Genomic DNA, 20,273 nt, shown 5'->3' on the forward strand with positions numbered 1-20,273 from the left:
AGCTTCTCAGTTTCCAGTCGGGTCGGGTGGTGGACCAGAACACGTCGATCATTCTCCACCACTAAGGATTAGTGGAGAGGACCTCTCCCGATTCTGAACCCATGCAAGTGGGGCGGCACGGGTTAACCAAGGAGGAGCGTCAACATAGACGTAAGACCAACTGCTGCCTCTACTGTGGTCGCTCGGGACATTACATCTCCACTTGTTCCCGGCGGTCGTCAAACTGCCCGGCTCGCTAAAGTTGGGAGGACTTTTAGCGAGCCAGTTTCAACCTCTCAGTACCTCTGTCAGACCCCGCTTCCCGGCTACCCTTGTGAACAGGAATCAGAGCTTAGCGCTTAACGCTTTTATCGATTCAGGTGCCGATGGAAGCTTTCTTGATGCCGAGTTGGTGGAACAGCTGGGGCTTTCCAAGGAGCAATTGCCGGAAGCCATTGAAGCGACCACTCTGAACGGCAGTAGTCTGGCACGTATCACGATGAGGACTGAACCCGGTTAAGATGCGGTTGTCGGGGAATCATTCTGAGATGATTTCATTTTTCATTCTGCCGTCTTCCCATGTTCCTCTGGTTCTTGGATACCCCTGGCTGAAGGAACACAATCCCACGTTCGATTGGGTGACGGGCAAGGTAACGAGTTGGAGCCTTGATTGTCATGCTAACTGTCTCAAGACTGCCTGCCCCCATTCGGTTCCCAGTCAGGTGATTGAGGCTAAACCCCCAGATTTGTCCCTGGTTCCCGAGACATATCACGATTTGGGGGAAGTTTTCAGTAAGCAGAAGGCTCTGTCACTTCCTCCCCACCGACCATATGATTGTGCCATCAACCTGGTTCCTGGAGCTGTCTACCCCAAGGGAAGGTTATACAGTATCTCCCGACCTGAACGTGAGGCGTTGGAGACCTACATCAAGGAGTCCCTAGCTGCTGGTCTCGTTCGTCCCTCGTCATCACCCCTGGGGGGCAGGATTCTTCTTTGTGGGAAAGAAGGATGGCTCTCTTCGACCGTGTATTGATTATCGGGGGTTGAATGACATCACGGTCAAGAACAAGTATCCCCTGCCCTTGATGAGTTCTGCCTTCGACTCCTTACAGGGTGCTACAGTGTTCACCAAGCTAGACCTACGCAATGCGTATCACCTGGTCCGGATCAGAGAGGGGGACGAGTGGTTGACGGGTTTCAATACACCGATGGGTCACTTCGAGTATCAGGTGATGCCGTTTGGACTGACCAATGCTCCAGCGGTATTCCAGAGTATGGTGAACGACGTCCTGAGAGATATGATCGGTCTCTTCGTGTTTGTTTACCTGGATGACATTCTGATCTTCTCGAAGGAACCTTCCGACCACGTCCAGCATGTCCGGCAGGTTCTGCAGCGATTGTTGGAGAATCGCCTGTTCGTGAAGGCCGAGAAGTGCGAGTTTCACGCCCACACTACATCCTTTCTCGGGTACATCATCTCCAGGGGTGAGATTAGGATGGATCAGGAGAAGGTTAGAGCGGTTCTGGAATGGGTCCAGCCCGGTACGAGATTGCAACTCCAGAGATTTTTGGGGTTTGCGAATTTCTACCGCAGATTCATCCGGGATTACAGCCGTGTGGCCGCTCCATTAACTGCCTTGACTTCCAGTATCAGGACCTTCAAGTGGAATCCGGAGGCGGATCGAGCGTTTCTGGATTTGAAGAGGCGATTCACCAACGCACCGATTCTCTCTCAACCGGACACGGCCCGTCAGTTCGTCGTTGAAGTGGACGCGTCTGATGTGGGAGTTGGCGCTATCCTGTCGCAGCGATGCTCCACGGACAGTAAACTCCATCCCTGCGCCTACTACTCTCGTCGCCTTTCGCCTGCAGAGAGGAATTACGATGTGGGTAACCGGGAGCTTCTCGCGGTGAAACTTGCCTTGGAGGAGTGGCGCCACTGGTTGGAGGGCGGAGCAACCGTTTATTGTCTGGACTGACCACAAGAATCTTGCTTACGTGCAATCGGCTAAACGTCTCAACTCCCGCCAGGCCAGGTGGGCGTTGTTTTTCGGACGATTCAAGTTTGCCCTGACGTTCCGACCTGGATCTAAGAACGGCAAGGCGGACGCCTTGTCCCGGATGTTCTCCAAGACGGAGGAGAGTGGGTCCAAGACCGAGACTATTCTCCCCGGAACTGCGTCGTGGGAGCAGTGATGTGGAAGATTGAGGAGGAGGTGCTGGCGGCCCTTCGGACTCAGCCCGGTCCCGGTAACGGTCCACCCGGTCGGTTGTTTGTGCCTGAGTCGGTTCGTCCTGCTGTCCTCAAATGGTCCCACGCCAGCAAGATGGCTTGTCACCCCGGCGTGGCTCGGACTATGGCGTTTCTTCGCAGACGTTTTTGGTGGCCTGCCATGGCCGAGGATACTCGGGGTTTTGTTGCTGCCTGTCCAGTGTGTGCGCAGAATAAGAGTACCAATCGGCCCAGCTCTGGACTACTTCACCCCCTTCCTATTCCCCGGCGTCCATGGTCGCATCTGGCCCTGGACTTCGTCACTGGGTTGCCCGCTTCTGAGGGGAACACGGTCGTTCTGACTATCGTGGACAGATTCAGCAAGTTCGCCCACTTTGTGCCTATTGCCAAGCTTCCCTCTGCCTCGGAGACGTCCGAGATCCTGGTTAGGGAGGTTTTCAGGGTCCACGGTTTGCCCAGTGATATCGTTTCCGACCGTGGCCCTCAGTTTACCTCTGCTGTCTGGAAGTCCTTCTGTTTGGCCATTGGAGCTACAGTCAGTCTCACATCTGGTTTTCACCCCCAATCCAATGGTCAGGCGGAGAGAGCCAACCAGAAGATGGAATCCACGCTACGCTGTCTGGTCTCTTCCAACCCCACCTCCTGGGCCTCTCAGTTGCCTTGGGTTGAGTATGCCCACAATACTCTCCCCTACATCTGCCACTGGGATGTCTCCCTTCCAGTGCCTGTATGGCTACCAACCTCCCCTGTTCCCTTCTCAGGAGAAGGAGCTATCAGTGCCTTCTGTTCAGGCTCATATTCGTCGTTGCCACCGGACCTGGCATCGGGCCAGAAAGGCACTCCTTAGAGGTTCGGATCGGTATCAGCTCCAGGCGAATCGTCACCGGATCCCCGCTCCCACCTATACCATCGGAGATAGGGTTTGGTTGGCCACACGGGATCTTCCGTTACGGACTGAGTCTAGGAAGTTGTTACCGAAGTTCATTGGTCCGTTTGTGGTGGAGAAGGTGATCAATCCGGTGGCAGTTCGACTCAAACTACCGAGGACGCTCAGAGTCCATCCCACCTTTCATGTCTCCTGCCTCAAGCCTGTCTTCCTCAGTCCTCTGTTGCCTCCTCCGCCTCCTCCTCCTCCTCCTCGGATGATCGGAGGTGGTCCTGCCTACACGGTGCGTCGCATCATGGATTCCAGACGGCGGGGCCGGGGTTTCCAGTATCTCGTGGACTGGGAGGGGTATGGTCCTGAAGAGAGGAGTTGGATTCCGCGGCGACAGGTCCTAGATGCTGACCTCATCAGGGATTTCTACCGCCTCCATCCTGGCGCTCCGGGAGGTCCGCCCGGTGGCGTTCGTCGGAGGGGGGGTACTGTAACGATCCCGGCAGTCTGAGTCGGGTCCTGTCTGGTGACTAGTGTTTCCTGTTCGTAGTCTCCAGTTTCCCGAGGGTTCGGGAACGCTCCGGGGAGCTCTCTTGTTTTCCGCACCTGCATCCCGTCAGCAATCTGCACACCTGGCCCTCATCATCACCCTTTTTAGGCTCTGGCCAAACATCCAGTTCCTGCCGGATCGTTAGCCATGAACAGTAGGTGTTCTGTGTATCAGTGTAGAGCTTTCTAGCGTGAGTTTTGTTATTTTGTACTTTGTTGAGTTTTTGTGTTCTTACCTCCGTTTTTGTTCCACCTGCAGTCACACGTCCGGAACCTTCACCCCACCTCTGCCTGATGGTCGGCGGCTGCCGAGCCATCACTGGACCCAGTACTGCACCCCCAACTACTCAACCACGCCGCCCGCTCTGTCCCTGGATTATTCTGCACCTTTTGTCGTATCTAATAAACCCTCACCTTCGTTCAACTCTCCTTGTCCTGGTCTGCTTTTGGGTTCTGGCTGAGGGAACTGTGACAGGACCTTAATGTGCTTTTTCTTGAGCCACTCCTTTGTTGCCTTGGCCGTGTGTTTTGGGTCATTGTCATGCTGGAATACCCATCCACAACCCATTTTCAATGCCCTGGCTGAGTGAAGGAGGTTCTCACCCAAGTTTTGACGGTACATGGCCCCGTCCATCGTCCCTTTGATGCGGTGAAGTTGTCCTGTCCCCTTAGCAGAAAAACACCCCCAAAGCATAATGTTTCCACCTCCATGTTTAACGGTGGGGATGGTGTTCTTGGGGTCATAGGCAGCATTCCTCCTCCTCCAAACACGGCAAGTTGAGTTGATGCCAAAGAGCTCGATTTTGGTCTCATCTGACCACAACACTTTCACCCAGTTCTCCTCTGAATCATTCAGATGTTCATTGGCAAACTGTATATGTGCTTTCTTGAGCAGGGGGACCTTGCGGGCGCTGCAGTATTTCAGTCCTTCACAGCGTAGTGTGTTACCATTCGCTTTCTTGGTGACTATGGTCCCAGCTGCCTTGAGATCATTGACAAGATCCTCCTGTGTAGTTCTGGGCTGATTCCTCACCGTTCTCATGATCATTGCAACTCCACGAGGTGAGATCTTGCATGGAGCCCCAGGCAGAGGGAGATTGACAGGTCTTTTGTGTTTCTTCCATTTGCGAATAATCACACCAACTGTTTTCACCTTCTCACCAAGCTGCTTGGCGATGGTCTTGTAGCCCATTCCAGCCTTGTGTAGGTCTACAATCTTGTCCCTGACATCCTTGGAGAGCTCTTTGGTCTTGGCCATGGTGGAGAGTTTGGAATCTGATTGATTGATTGCTTCTGTGGACAGGTGTCTTTTATACAGGTAACAAGCTGAGATTAGGAGCACTCCCTTTAAGAGTGTGCTCCTAATCTCAGCTCGTTACCTGTATAAATGACACCTGGGAGCCAGAAATCTTTCTGATTGAGAAGGGGTCAAATACTTATTTCCCTCATTAAAATGCAAATCAATTTATAACATTTTTGACATGCGTTTTTCTGGATTTTTTGTTGTTATTCTGTCTCTCACTGTTCAAAAAAACCTACCATTAAAATTATAGACTGATCATTTCTTTGTCAGTGGGCAAACGTACAAAATCAGCAGGGGATCAAATACTTTTTTCCCTCACTGTACCTCACGATCAAATGCAGACGGTATTACCTCCCAAGAGAATTCTCTTCAGTAATAGTCACAGCCGTGTACATTCCCCCCTCAAGCCGATACCACGACGGCCCTCAAGGAACTACACTGGACTTTATGCAAACTGGAAACCACATATCCTGAGGCCACATTTATTGTTGCTGGGGATTTTAACAAAGCAAATTTGAGGAAAACGCTTCCAAAGTTCTATCAACACATTGACTGTAGTACTCGCTCTGGAAAATCACTAGACCACTGCTACTCCCCCTTTTGAGATGCCTACAAGGCCCTCCCCCGCCCTCCCTTCGGCAAATCAGACCACGACCATTTTGCTCCTCCCTTCCTATAGGCAGAAACTCAAACAGGAAGTACCCGTGCTCAGGTCTATTCAATGCTGGTCTGACCAATTGGAATCCATGCTTTAAGATTGTTTTGATCACGCGGACTGGGATATGTTCCGGGTAGCCTCTGAGAATAACATTAATGTTTACACGGACACGGTGACTGAGTTCATCAAGAAGTTGTGACGTCACGAGAGGCTACACAGCTTTCAGCGGGATTGCTCAAGTAGTGCAAGGAGACAAGGTTCAAACAAAACAAGGATTTTATTATAGGTCTTGGGAAATTAACGAAAATATAACAAAATTCTGTTCTCTTGTGGCTCTTTAAGGGTTAACAGTTCAGGGATGTCTCTTCCACATCCAAAATCATAATTCTCACTCGCTCAGATAACTTTTCCCCAGCCTTACTGTAGTCCACGTTGCAGCTAGTGGCCAACCCAGCCAAAAGTCCTTCCAAAAATCTCTCACGTATTTCCACAGGTGCATATATCCAAAGGTGAGTATTTCCCAAAGGTAAGTATCTCCAAATCCTTATATTCCTCATGGAAGTGGACGTGCAGCACTCTTGTCCTCCAGAGAGCCCAGCTTGGAGACTGTGTCTCTTCCCTTCCCAAACCTTCAGCTCATCAGCTCCTCATTTGTTCCAGCTGCGTGGGAAGATTGGCCATAGAGGGGTGGAGTTCCCGACCATACCAGCAGATGGAGCCATAGCTGTCTGGGTTTGCAGCCACCTCAGGGGGATGTAACGTCCCTCCAGGACACAGCCTCTCGTGACATCACAAAGTGTATAGGGGATGTTGTTCCCATAGTGACTATTAAAACCTACCCAAACCAGAAACCGTGGATAGATGGAAGCATTTGCACAAAACTGAAAGCGCTAACCACCGCATTTAACCATGGCAAGGTGACTGGTAATATGGTTGAATACAAACAGTGTAGATATATTCCCTCCATAAGGCATTCAAACAGGCAAAACGTCAGTACAGAAACAAAGTGGAGTCGCAATTCAACGGCTCAGACACGAGACATATGTGGCACTGTCTACAGACAATCACGGATTACAAAGGGAAAACCAGCCAAGTCGTGGACACAGAGGTCTTGCTCCCGGACAAGCTAAACACCTTCTTCACCCGCTTTGAGGATAACACAGTGCCACCAACGCAGCCCGCTCCCAAGGACTTTGGGCTCTCGTTCTCCGTGGCCGACGTGAGTAAGACATTTAAGCGTGTTAACCCTCGCAGGGTTGCCGGCCCAGACGGCATCCCTAGCCGCGTTCTCAGAGCATGCGCAGACCAGCTGGCTGGAGTGTTTACGGACATGCAATCTCTCCCTATCTCAGTATGCTGTCCCCACTTGCTTCAAGATGTCCACCATTGTTCCTGTACCCAAGAAAGCAAAGGTAACTGAACTAAATGACTATCGCCCCGTAGCACTCACTTCTGTCATCATGAAGTGCTTTGAGAGGCTAGTTAAGGATCATATCACCTCTGCCTTACCTGAGACCCTAGACCCACTTCAATTTGCTTACCGCCCCAATAGATCCACTGACGATGCAATCACCATCGCACTGCACTATCCCATCTGGACAAGAGGAATACCTACTTAAGAATGCTCAGCCTTCAACACCAAATGACCCTCCAAGCTCATCATTAAGCCCTGGGCCCTGGGTCTGAACCCAGCCCTGTGCAACTGGGTCCTGGACTTCCTGACGGGCCACGCACGCCTCTAACTCAATCAAGTTTGCAGACGACACAACAGTAGTAGGCCTGATTACCAACAATGACGAGACAGCCTACAGGGAGGAGGTGAGGGCCCTGACGGAGTTGTGCCAGGAAAATAACCTCTCCCTCAACATCAACAAAACAAGGAGCTGCTCTTGGACTTCAGGAAACAGCAGAGGGAGCACGCCCCTATCCACATCAATGGGACCGCAGTGGAGAAGGTGGAAAGCTTCAAGTTCCTCTGTGTACACATCACTGGCAATCTGAAATGGTCCACCCACACAGACAGTGTGGTGAAGAAGGCGCAGCAGCGCCTCTTCAACCTCAGGAGGCAGAAGAAATTCAGCTTGGCCCCTAAGACCCTCACAAACTTTTACAGATGCACAATTGAGAGCATCCTGTCGGGCTGTATAACCGCTGTATACGGCAACTGCACCACCCGCAACTACAGGGCTCTCCAGAGGGTGGTGCGGTCTGCCCAATGCATCACCAGGGGCACACTGCCTGCTCTCCAGGACACCTACAGCACCCGCTGTCACAGGAAGGCCAAAAAGCTAATCAAGGACATCAACCACCCGAGCCCCGGCCTGTTCACCCCGCTATCATCCAGAAGGCGAGGTCAGTAAAGGTGCATCAAAGCTGGGAACGAGAGACTGAAAAAGAGCTTATATCTCAAGGACATCAGACTGTTAAATAGCCATCACTAGCCGGCAACCACCCGGTTACTCAACCCTGCACCTTAGAGGCTGCTGCCCTATATACATAGACATGGAATCACTGGCCACTTTAATAATTTACATTTAAAAAAATTTAGCAGACGCTCTTATCCAGAGCGACTTACAGTTAGTGCATACATCTTTCTTTTTTTTTTATACTGGCCCCCCATGGGAATCGAACCCACAACCCTGGCGTTGCAAACACCATGCTCTACTAACTGAGCTACATCCCTGCCAGTAATTCCCTCCCCTACCCTGAGCCAATTGTGCGCCACCCCATGGGTCTCCCGGTCGCAGCCAGCTACGACAGAGCCTGGATTCGAACCAGGATATCTAGTGGCACAGCTAGCACTGCGATGCAGTGCCTTAGACCACTGCGCCACTCGGGAGACATAATGGAACACTAGTCACTTTAATTATTCTTACAGACTGCTTTACTAATCTCATATGTATATACTGTACTCTATTCTACTGTATTTTAGTCAATGCCACTCCGACATTGCTCGTCCTAATATTTATATATTTCTTAATTCCATTCTTTTACTTTTAGATTTGTATATTATTGTGAATTGTTAGATACTACCGCACTGTTGGAGCTAGGAACACAAGCATTTCGCCACACTCGCAATAACTTCTGCTAAATACAGTGGGGAGAACAAGTATTTGATACACTGCCGATTTTGCAGGTTTTCCTACTTACAAAGCATGTAGAGGTCTGTAATCTTTATCATAGGTACACTTCAGCTGTGAGAGACGGAATCTAAAATCACATTGTATCACATTGTATGATTTTTAAGTAATTAATTTGCATTTTATTGCATGACATAAGTATTTGATACATCAGAAAAGCAGAACTTAATATTTGGTACAGAAACCTTTGTTTGCAATTAGCCCCGAAACCTGAAGGATCTGGAGAAGGTCTGTATGGAGGAGTGGGCCAAAATCCCTGCTGCAGTGTGTGCAAACCTGGTCAAGATCTACAGTAAACGTATGATCTCTGTAATTGCAAACAAAGGTTTCTGTACCAAATATTAAGTTCTGCTTTTCTGATGTATCAAATACTTATGTCATGCAATAAAATGCAAATTAATTACTTAAAAATCATACAATGTGATTTTCTGGATTTTTGTTTTAGATTCCGTCTCTCACAGTTGAGGTGTACCTATGATAAAAATTACAGACCTCTACATGCTTTGTAAGTAGGAAAACCTGCAAAATCGGCAGTGTATCAAATACTTGTTCTCCACACTGTATGTGTATGTGACCATTAAAATTTGATTTGATAGCACCATCTGCTTTGTTTGAAAGTGCAGGAATTTCACCACGAAGGATCTCGCTGGGGCACTCGCATCTTCGGTGTCAGGGCCCGGTGCGCCCTCTCCAGCTGTAGTCAAGTTCAGGTGGTAGTTTTATGAGTTCTTTCAGTCTCAGAATTCTCTTCGATTCGCGTCTTGAAAAAGACTTGAGCTGTTTGCATCTTTTCAAGTTGTTTCTCTCTCGTCAGCAGGTAGCTCAGTAGTCTGTCATTACGGGAACAGACATTCTCTGTGTCGTTGATCCTGTCCTATTCGTCCGTCCAGCCGGGTGACTTCTTGTTTAAATCCAGCCACGGAGACAGATATTTCCTCCAGTTTTCTGTTCATCTCCTGACGAAACTTGCGTAGATCTTGCAGTATCGTCTCTACACCATTAGCACTTGAGCTAATGCTAGGTGGTGATGGTGGCAGTTCCTCCGAATCATTACGTGTTAGTGAGGGGTTTGGCATCTCTCCTCGCCTACTGTGATGTTTTTGCCCTTTTTCAACTCGTTTTTTCTGTGCTTAGTCGTCATATCTGTCTTTTCCAGTACCTTTTGGAATTTGGGTTAGAAAAAGTATTAAATTAAGATGGAATATTTAATGGCAGGAGTAGCACTCATTTAGAAAGCTGCCATCGCCTGGGTGACATCACAGGAAGCCATATAGTCCTTTCTTTGACGGTAAAAGCATAAAGCACTATTACTCATTATGGTACACAGCTACTGAAACATGAACATATGTGTGCTAGGCTCCACTATGTGGTACTGTATGTAAGCCATAAGGAACGATAAGGTGGGCTATAAAGTTGAATAACAATTATAAAGGTGGGCTATAATGTTGAAAATACAATAATATACAGTATTTCACAGTATGGCATCCTGGCATTCCATGTGATGACCATGTCAAAGTTTCTTGTAAAGATTGGTTATTATACTGCTAAACTTGAACAAATTCCTCAAAAGGAAAATTCACTAAGAGGCTCTATAGCCACACTCTCATTTTACCATCATGCAGTGCTTTCCCATAATGCATCTGTCTTTACCTTAGGTAAGGTATTGTTCCTCTCCCCCTTCTCAGGCCCCTCCTCTGAGTCGGAGCAGGTGTAGGCATCTCCTAGGTTGATGCCCAGGGGAGCGAGGCGTGGCCGGTGCAGGGGCTAGAATAATTAATAAATTAATAACTTATTTCAATTGTCTTCCTTGTTATTATCAGGTAGCCAAAATAATGGACAGATTTGGCAAGACTGGCAGTTCATTGTGCACTTGAAAGGCACTGTTCATACTTTTAATGCATCTTTTCATTAGGCTGATCCCAGATCTGTTTGTGTTCTTGGCTACTCCATTGCTGTCATTATCAAGCCAAACATTGTTTAGTAAAGGCAATGTGTGACAAGAAGTTGTCATGATAGCACAAACAGAGTGACACTCAAGCTATATTTTCCTACCTGGAAGGTGAGCAAATCCCAAACAGCCACATACATAATACATATAGTTCAACTCTTACCTGGAAGGTGAGTTGTGTGGTGAGCAGATTGCTGACGGCCCGTAGGGAGGTGCAGGTGTTGGGGGGCAGCGAGGGGTCCGCCAGCAGGTCTGAGATCAGTCCATGGGCCTCGCCCATCACAGCTATATCCACCACCACACTGGTACCCGACAACTGCAGGGGGAGAGAGGGCGATGAAGATAACTAATTAATAATATATTTGTTCATTACTTATTATATAATTAGTAATGAACCCATTGGAAATCTTACTCCTCAGAGCCAAAGCTGTTATACATAAAGTAGTGCAGTAAGACAGGCCTATGTACAATCAGCCATTCAGTTCTGTTTCCGCACTGCCTGTGGAAAGAACCTGTCTCTGAGCCTGTTAGTCTGGGTCTTGATCCTACAATACCGTCTACCGGACTGGGAGGACAGAAAAGGAGATCATGACTGATGCTAATGTGGCTAATGGGAGGGGATGCTAATTAATGGATGTCTGGCTGTGAGGGGGCCTGTGTGTGGACCATAGGTCAGGGGTACGTGCAGGTCTGCCTGGGTGGCTGGCGGAATGAGAGGGAACATGGTCTCTCCGGCATGAGGAGATACAGAGGTTAGCAGTTGGTTAGCGGTGACATTGAACTAATTTACAGGGCTCTCTTCAAGAGCACGCACGCACACGCATGCATGCGCGCATACTACACAGGCACTACACTATCCCTTATACGGCTCCACTGAACCCAGAGCTCAACAACATCAGCAGCACTGGGGTAGGGTGGGGTAATAGTAGAGTAGTAGATTATGAGTAAACATAGTTGTATGACAGCCATTTAAACATTTGGACAGATCATTTGTAACATTCGGCTTAAAAACATAAGCTATATTCAGCTGGACATAACTTCATGGAAAGTTAGTTAATATTTAGCTCAATAGTAGTGCCTTAAATGGAATTTGACCTTTGACCTATAACATTTGAACCTGCTGACCTCTAGTCTTTTTTCAGACAGTCTACCCCACAGTTTAGACGTCATGCCTAGTTTGTGTGTGAGGGAGGGTGGGAAGGAGAGGACCTTGTTTTGCCAAGGGAAAAGCTAAAAGTTCACCACTACTCTCCCTTAATTGTCCTGCCCAAGGCAGTGACCACCACAGCTAAACACAGGTCACTCCGCCTAGCCAACTCATTAATCTAATAAGCAGTTAAGAGTGTGTCCCAAATGGCACCCATAGGGCTCTGGTCAAAAGTAGTGCACATTGTAGGAAATAGGGTGCCATTTGGGATGCAGAATAATGAGTTCCCTTTCCACCCCTACTATTTCTCTCCCATCAAACTCCCATTCACTTTTACACCAGCCAGCTGCATATGCACCCCGAATGATTCTGCTTATACTGGCAACATGGCAACATGTTGACCTTATAGTCTTCACAACGTGTGCGTAAAGGGCTTTTCACTGTTATTCAGTCTTGTTTGTGGAAACTGAGATTTGTTTTAATTTTCAATTATTGAAATCGTTCACTTTTTACAGCAACAGCTCAGAATTGCTGGAGAGAAAAAAAAAGTGCAAGAAAGGTGTGTTTTGGGAGGGAACATGACACGACACTGCACCAGTATTCTGGCGCCGGAGGGGATGGCTGCCGTTTTACGGGCTCCTAACCAATTGTGCTATTTTGTGTGTTTTTTCGCATTGTTTGTAACTTCTTTTGTACATAATGTCTCTGCCACTGTCTCTTACCACCGAAAAGAGCTTCTGGATATCAGAACAGCCATTACTCACCTCGAACTGGACAAAGATTTTTTCTTTAATGAGTCTGACGCAAAGGTTATAATGTTGCTCCCGGACAAGGCCCAAATCACTGTCATTCGCATGAAGACAATAAGGAAATACAGGGGGCGCAGATCAGCGTCCCTTCTGAGAATTAGTCGGCGAGTGGGTAACCCGCCACTACCATCCATTCTATTGGCCAATGTGCAATCACTGGAGAATAAACTGGATGAGCTCCGTTCAAGACTATCCTACCAACAGGACATTAAAAACTGTAATATCTTATGTTTCACAGAGTCGTGGCTGAACCACAACACGGATAATATACTAATATACAGTTGGCTGGGTTTTCCGTGCATCGGGAAGACAGAACAGCTACATCCGGGATGGGGGTGTGTGTCTATTTGTCAACAACAGCTGGTGCGCGTTGTCTAATATTAAGGTAGTCTCGAGGTATTGCTCTCCTGAGGTAGAGTATCTCATGATAAGCTATAGACCACACTATCTACCAAGAGAGTTTTCATCTATATTTTTCGTAGCTGTCTATTGACCACCACAAACCGACGCTGGCACTAAGACCACACTCAACGAGCTGTATAAAGCCATAAGCAAACAAGCGGCGCTCCTAGTGGTCTTTAATAAAGGCAAACTTAAATCTGTTTTACCTCATTTCTAACAGGATGTCACATGTGCAACCAGAGGAAAAAAAACTCTAGACCACCTTTACTCCACACACAGAGACACATACAAAAGTATCCCCTCGCCCTCCATTTGGCAAAGCTGACCATAATTATAGCCTCCTGATTCCTGCTTACAAGCAAAAACTAAAGCAGGAAGTACCAGTGACTCGCTCAATACGGAAGTGGTCAGATGACACGGATGCTACGCTACAGGACTGTTTTGTTAGCAGACTGGAATATGTTACGGGATTCATCCAATGGCATTGAGGACTATACCACCTCAGTCACAGGCTTCATCAATGAGTGCATCGATGACATCGTCCCCACAGTGACCGCACGTACATAGCCCAACCAGAAGCCATGGATTACAGGCAACATCCGCACCGAGCTAAAGGCTAGAGCTGCCACTTTCAAGGAGCGGGACACTAATCCAGACGCTTATAAGAAATCCTGCTATGCCCTCAGACGAACCATCAAACAGGCAAAGCGTCAATACAGGATTGAATCCTACTACACCGGCTCGACGCTCGTCAGATGTGGCAGGGCTTGCAAATTATTTCGGAATACAAAGGGAAACCCAGCCGCGAGCTACCCACTGACACGAGCCTACCAGACGGGCTAAATACCTTTTATGCTAACTTCAAGGCAAGCAACACTGAAGCATGCATGAGAGCACCAGCTGTTCTGGACAACTGTGTGATCACGCTCTCCATAGCCGATGTGAGCAAGACTCGCTGTTTATTATCTATTCATAGTCACTTTACCCCTACCTAAATGTATAAATTACCTCGACTAACTTGTACCCCCGCACATTGACTCGGTACCGGTACCCCCTGTAAATAGCCTCATTATTGTTATTTTATTGCGTAACTTTTTTATTTTATGTTATTTTTTTACTTTAGTTTATTTAGTAAATATTTTCTTATCTCTATTTTCTTAAAACTGTATTGTTGGTTAAGGGCTTTTAAGAAAGCATTTCATGGTAAGGTTATTCTTGTTATTATTATATTATTATTATTATATTCTGCGCAATTTGATCTGATCTGTTTCTCCCTTTATTTTGTCTCTGTTCCTTTATCTTTCTGTCTGTCTTTTTTCTCCCCTCTTCCCCCTATTATCCACTGATGTATAAGCTGAGGAGTAATGAGTCTTTCATCTCGCAACACATGCACACATACACGAAAACACACACACACGAACACACAGATATGTGAAGAAGGAAGCGAAGAGGGAAGTAGAACAGCTGGCTTGACAGACTCTGTCTTTACCCTAAGGGGGATGCCACACACACACACACACACACACACACACACACACACACATGCACACACGCACGCACACATACACACACACTCACGCACAAGCATACACACAGTGGGAGACAGAAAACACACTACAGCTGCAATGAGAAACACAAGAAACACACCACAGAGGATGAGAGTGATGCAAGACAACAGTCCCTGTCCAGTCTGAGTCCAACAATAGAGAGAAAACCAGAGAGTATCATGATGTTGATGAATGTGTTAGGTCCATACTTGCGAATATTTAAAAAAAAGTTTAAATTTAACCTGGACCTCCATCTCGAAATGCCTATCAGCCAATTACAATCATCGACTTAGTAGCATGTGATAGAATGCTACATTGTAGATGATCCCATCAGATAACCTAGCACAAGTTAGGCCTATGCTAACCTCACCAGCTGACAGTGATTATTTCCTGTAACAAATTCCGCATCAGCCTATCAAAGATCTTAGACTTTATATCCACCAACCAATTGCATTTTTTTTTTTTTATCGGTCAACTTGGTCACCAGAGGGACATTTTAATACTCCAAAATCAAGGTTTACTTTTGTTCCGCTTGGTCTGTCTCAAGTAAAGAGTGCCAACAATGCTTGATGATAGATCCTTGACTAGGCTACTAGCTAGTAACGTTAGACAAAATTAAAAAAGGCACGTTTTTGCATACACTACCGGTCAAAGGTTTTAGAACACCTACTCATTCAATAGTGTGCAAAGCTGTCATCAAGGCAAAGGGGGGCAATTTGAAGAATCTCAAATATAAAATATATTTTGATTTGTTTAACACTTTTTTTGTTACTACATGTTTCCATATGTGTTATTTCATAGTTTTGATGTCTTCACTATTATTCTACAAAAATTAAGAAAAACACTTGAATGAGTAGATGTTCTAAAACCTTTAACCGGTAGTGTATATGACAAAATCTCACGTTTTTGCTCATCCGTTTCACACACATCCATGTGCTTATACGGAAAAAAGATAAAGGAGGTCTATACAACATTTAAGTTTATTGTACCTCATAAAATAAAAGTTGTACCGTCTTTATCATTGCTTCCTGGTGGCACACACTCTAAAATGATAGTGCACATTAACCGTGGGTTCGAGCCACAAACATGTTGACCACTAGTGGGTGCATGATATTGTTGTTTCTGCCTCATTAACATATTTTGAGGAGTGCCTTGTAAGAGGCTATATTTGTTGCAACCGTTAGTGAGAATGCTGTACCAATTTAACTGGTATGTGGTAGCAGTGCCCCGTCAATTTTAAAATGTATAGGGGACAGATTGCAGTGGAAGCAAGTCTTAAACCTTTACTGGTTGAGCATTTTGCCATATCCTTTTGATCTGTTTTTCCCTGTAGTTTTTGCCAGTTTGGAAGCATTTGTTAAGGCCTCTAGAAGTTCATTGATACACACATTATGTAGCAGCCAACCAGCTTGCGCCAATCCAATGTAATTACAGAAAAATACTGTGAAATACAAACCCCATCTCCGCTCAATGAATTTCATCCATTCATTCATTAAGATTACAGTAGCATTTACTTTTTTTTACAGTAAAATACTGTCAATTCTACGATATTTTACTGTGTGTCATTACACAGTACTTGCTTTAATACTGTATTTAGATTACAGTAGGTGTACTTGTCAGCCGGTGATTGTCAAGCAAATAACTGCCGGTCTCACGGTAATTGACCGTTAATTAACATAAACACATTTAACAACTCCTGGCTTCCACGCATAGCCTACAAGCCACTGATGCAGACCTTTGGAACATCTACATTTAAAAAAGTCTAATATATGCATTTAATATAGCCTACACCTTCACAATAAATACATTATTTATTTTAGACAGGTCTAAAGAACAATGATATGAAGAAAATGTTGTCTATTTCAGAAGAACGGAATAGCATACTCTGAGTTGTCCTTATGTTAGGCCTTGATCCAGCTACAGTGCCTTGCAAAAGTATTTATCCCCCTTGGCATTTTTCCTATTTTAATGCACTACAACCTGTAATTTAAATGGATTTTTATTTGGATTTCATGTAATGGACATACACAAAAAACTCCAAATTGGTGAAGTGAAATAAAATAAAATAAAACTTTGCTATGAAGCCCCTAAATAAGATCTGGTGCAACCAATTACCTTCAGAAGTCACATAATTAGTTAAATAAAGTCCACCTGTGTGCAATCTAAGTGTCACATGATCTGTCACATGATCTCAGTATATATACACCTGTTCTGAAAGGCTCCAGAGTCTGCAACACCACTAAGCAAGGGGCACCACCAAGCAAGCGGCACCATGAAGACCAAGGAGCTCTCCAAACAGGTCAGGGACAATGTTGTGGAGAAGTACAGATCAGGGTTGGGTTATAAAAAAATATCAGAAACTTTGAACATCCCACGGAGCACCATTAAATCCATTATTAAAACATTGAAAGAATATGGCACCACAACAAACCTGCCAAGAGAGGGCCGCCCACCAAAACTCACGGACCAGGCAAGGAGGGAATTAATCAGAGAGGCAACAAAGAGACCAAAGATAATCCTGAAGGAGCTGCAAAGCTCCACAGCGGAGATTGGAGTATCTGTCCATAGGACCACTTTAAGCCGTACACTCCACAGAGCTGGGCTTTACGGAAGAGTGGCCAGAAAAAAGCCATTACTTCAAGAAAAACATGAGCAAACACGTTTGGTGTTCGCCAAAAGGCATGTGGGAGACTCCCCAAACATATGGAAGAAGGTACTCTGGTCAGATGAGACTAAAATTGAGCTTTTTGGCCATCAAGGAAAACGCTATATCTGGCGTAAACCCAACACCTCTCATCACCCTGAGAACACCATCCCCACAGTGAAGCACGGTGGTGGCAGCATCATGCTGTGGGGATGTTTTTCATCAGCAGGGACTGGGAAACTTGTCAGAATTGAAGGAATGATGGATGGTGCTAAATACAGGGAAATTCTTGAGGGAAACCTGTTTCAGTCTTCCAAAGATTTGAGACTGGGACAGAGGTTCACCTTCGAGCAGGACAATGACCGTAAGCATACTGCTAAAGCAACACTCGAGTGGTTTAAGGGGAAACATTTAAATGTCTTGGAATGGCCTAGTCAAAGCCCAGACCTCAATCCAATTGAGAATATGTGGTATGATTTAAAGATTGCTGTACACCAGCAGAACGCATCAAACTTGAAGGAGTTGGAGCAATTTTGACTTGAAGAATGGGCAAAAATCCCAGTGGCTAGATGTGCCAAGCTTATAGAGACATACCCCAAGAGACTTGCAGCTGTAATTGCAAAAGGTGGCTCTACAAAGTTTTGATACTGGGTGGCGGGGGGGTGGGGGGTTCAGTTTTTTTGTCTTATTTCTTCTTTGCTTCACAATTCTTTTTTATTTTGCATCTTCAAAGTGGTAGGCATGTTGTGTAAATCAAATGATACAAACCCCCCAAAAATCCACTTTCGCAAGCCGCTGTATGCCATTTGGCTGTGGGCTACACTAGTTCATTTAGCAGACAAGATTTGCTTAGAATTCCGTGGCATTAATTTATATTGTTTTATAATATGAAAAATACAACTGAATATAGCTGAATAAAATAGAAATGATATTTTCTCCAAAACATTTGAGGGAGTGCGCATATGAGGCTATTCTGTGTTGAATGGTTAACAAAGAAACAGCTCCTTCTATATGCTTAATTTAGAGTTATTTATGCAACTTTAGTTGTGATACAAACATTTGGCTATATGTTTAGATTTTTTATACATTCTAAGGCTGCATGATGTGACTCTAATGATGATTTGAAAAAAGTTGCATGAAAGGCATGAGCTCTGCTTTGTTTTTTGCACAGGCTGCACACACTTCATCAGTCCCTCATTCACAATTTGACAAATACTTGATAATGCCTTGAATTTCCCGGCGGCATCCCCTTTGTGTGGCCGTAATTACCCCTAAAAAAAATCCATGCCTTTTGCGGCCAGTAGCCGTTGTGCCCTTGGGCTGAATATAATAATTATAATTCCCTTCTCCCAGCTGCGTGCTCTGAAGCACCTATCACTCACATGGCTCTCTCAGATATCTAAATTCTTATTAGCCAATGCCCATCACGTGATCGGGTCCTTCTTACAGGCTACAAGTGAAGACAGACACATCGAGGACCCAATGGCGCACATCCTTATCAAATTCCAAGGTGCATATTGAAGATGTTGGAAGAACTGTCCACATTTACTTTTCGTCAGCCAACAAGATGATTAGGCCTAACGAACAGCAAAAACACTAGCCTATGTCAATCTACTATCCCCCATTGTACAAAAGTTAACCTATTCTATTCTGTGCGAGAAATAAATATTCCAAACATAGTCTGGGACAGTTGTGGGATACGATAGATCCCAAATGAATACAACCACTAGCATCAAAAAAACGTTTTAAAGCAAATCAGAAGGTTTAGCTAAAAATGTTGATGAACTATTAGGCTATTTCTTCACATTATAAGTGCAGCAATGCACACACGGCAGTAGGCTATAAGCGCAAATGTTCCAAAATGCAATCAATTAGCGGTAAAACACCATTCTCAAAAGTGACCGCAAATGCAATTGTGCATGTACTTTATTTATTACCTGCTTTTATTATAAAGGTGCATTATTATGGTGAAAATGATCTTCCCCAAACTTGAAACTCACATGCTGCGTATGTATGCCAGTTAGGCTCTACACACGTTGTATAGTGGATGAATGTGCTTAATTTTAAGAAGTTATTTGGCCACTTTAGTTGTGATACAAACCTTATCAAAACATATAGGCCTATGGGCTAGGCTACATGAGGTGTGCGACTATGATTTGAAAAAGTAAAGAGAAAAAGGCATGTGCTGTTTCTGGCCTTACTGCACACAAGCTGGGCATCATTCACAAGTGATAATATATCATTCACAAGTGATAGGCTAATATTGTCACCCATCAGACTATTCTTGATTTATTGTTTTGATTTAGAATGGACCATTATCAGGCACCTGTCTCGAAACAGGGGCAGGGGGAAAAAAATAAATGTCATCTATGCACTTAAATAGTGATTAGATTTTCGATTACATTTGCATTGATGTCAGAGTGATTAGAGGGACAATAGAGTGCTGAGTACCAGGCAGTTAGGCTACTAATGACAATCAGCTACATCAGAGCTTGGAGAAGCCTAATTACCGTAACAGCCCTAGGTGTACTGCAATATGAAATACTGTACCTTACTGTACATACCACTAGCTGCCAGTAAGATACTGTCAAATTTACGGAAAACCCTTTACAGTGTATTTGAAATGTACCTGGCGCCGACGAAGATGGCGGCCTCGCGACTAGCTCTTAGTAAACTTTGCAGAATTTTGTTTTTTTATGTATTATTTTTTACATTATTAGCTCAGAAAGTGTTTTGCATCATTACATACAGCCGGGAAAAACTATTGGATATCAGAGCGGGGGTAACTCACCAGCATTACGACCAGGAATACGACTTTCCTGAAGCAGACCCTTTGTTTGCACTCCCCAGGGCAACTGAACTGATTCCAGCGGCTGACCCAAAACATCGCCGGCGGAGGAGAGGCACTCGGAGCGGCCTGCTGGTCCAACTTAGGAGGCGCGCACACCACTCACCGCTTCCAAGTATTCTACTCGCTAATGTTCAATCTTTAGTTAACAAAGTCGACGAACTACGGGCAAGGATTTCTTTCCAGAG

General features: G+C 45.6%; 1 protein-coding gene across 1 annotated transcript in view; it reads right to left on the reverse strand.

The window, feature by feature from the left end:
* LOC121577094 (cGMP-inhibited 3',5'-cyclic phosphodiesterase A-like) overlaps positions 1–20,273 on the reverse strand; it is a 245,804-nt gene that overhangs the window by 61,069 nt on the left and 164,462 nt on the right. Inside the window, exons 3-4 of the mRNA XM_041890866.2 lie at positions 10,852–11,004; positions 10,391–10,504 (exon numbers count right to left, since the gene is read on the reverse strand). Of these exons, the coding sequence (XP_041746800.2) occupies positions 10,391–10,504; positions 10,852–11,004 (267 nt within the window). The remainder of the gene's footprint in view (positions 1–10,390; positions 10,505–10,851; positions 11,005–20,273) is intronic.

The sequence above is a fragment of the Coregonus clupeaformis genome, chromosome 2 (assembly GCF_020615455.1).
Source record: "Coregonus clupeaformis isolate EN_2021a chromosome 2, ASM2061545v1, whole genome shotgun sequence".
NCBI lineage: Eukaryota > Metazoa > Chordata > Actinopteri > Salmoniformes > Salmonidae > Coregonus > Coregonus clupeaformis.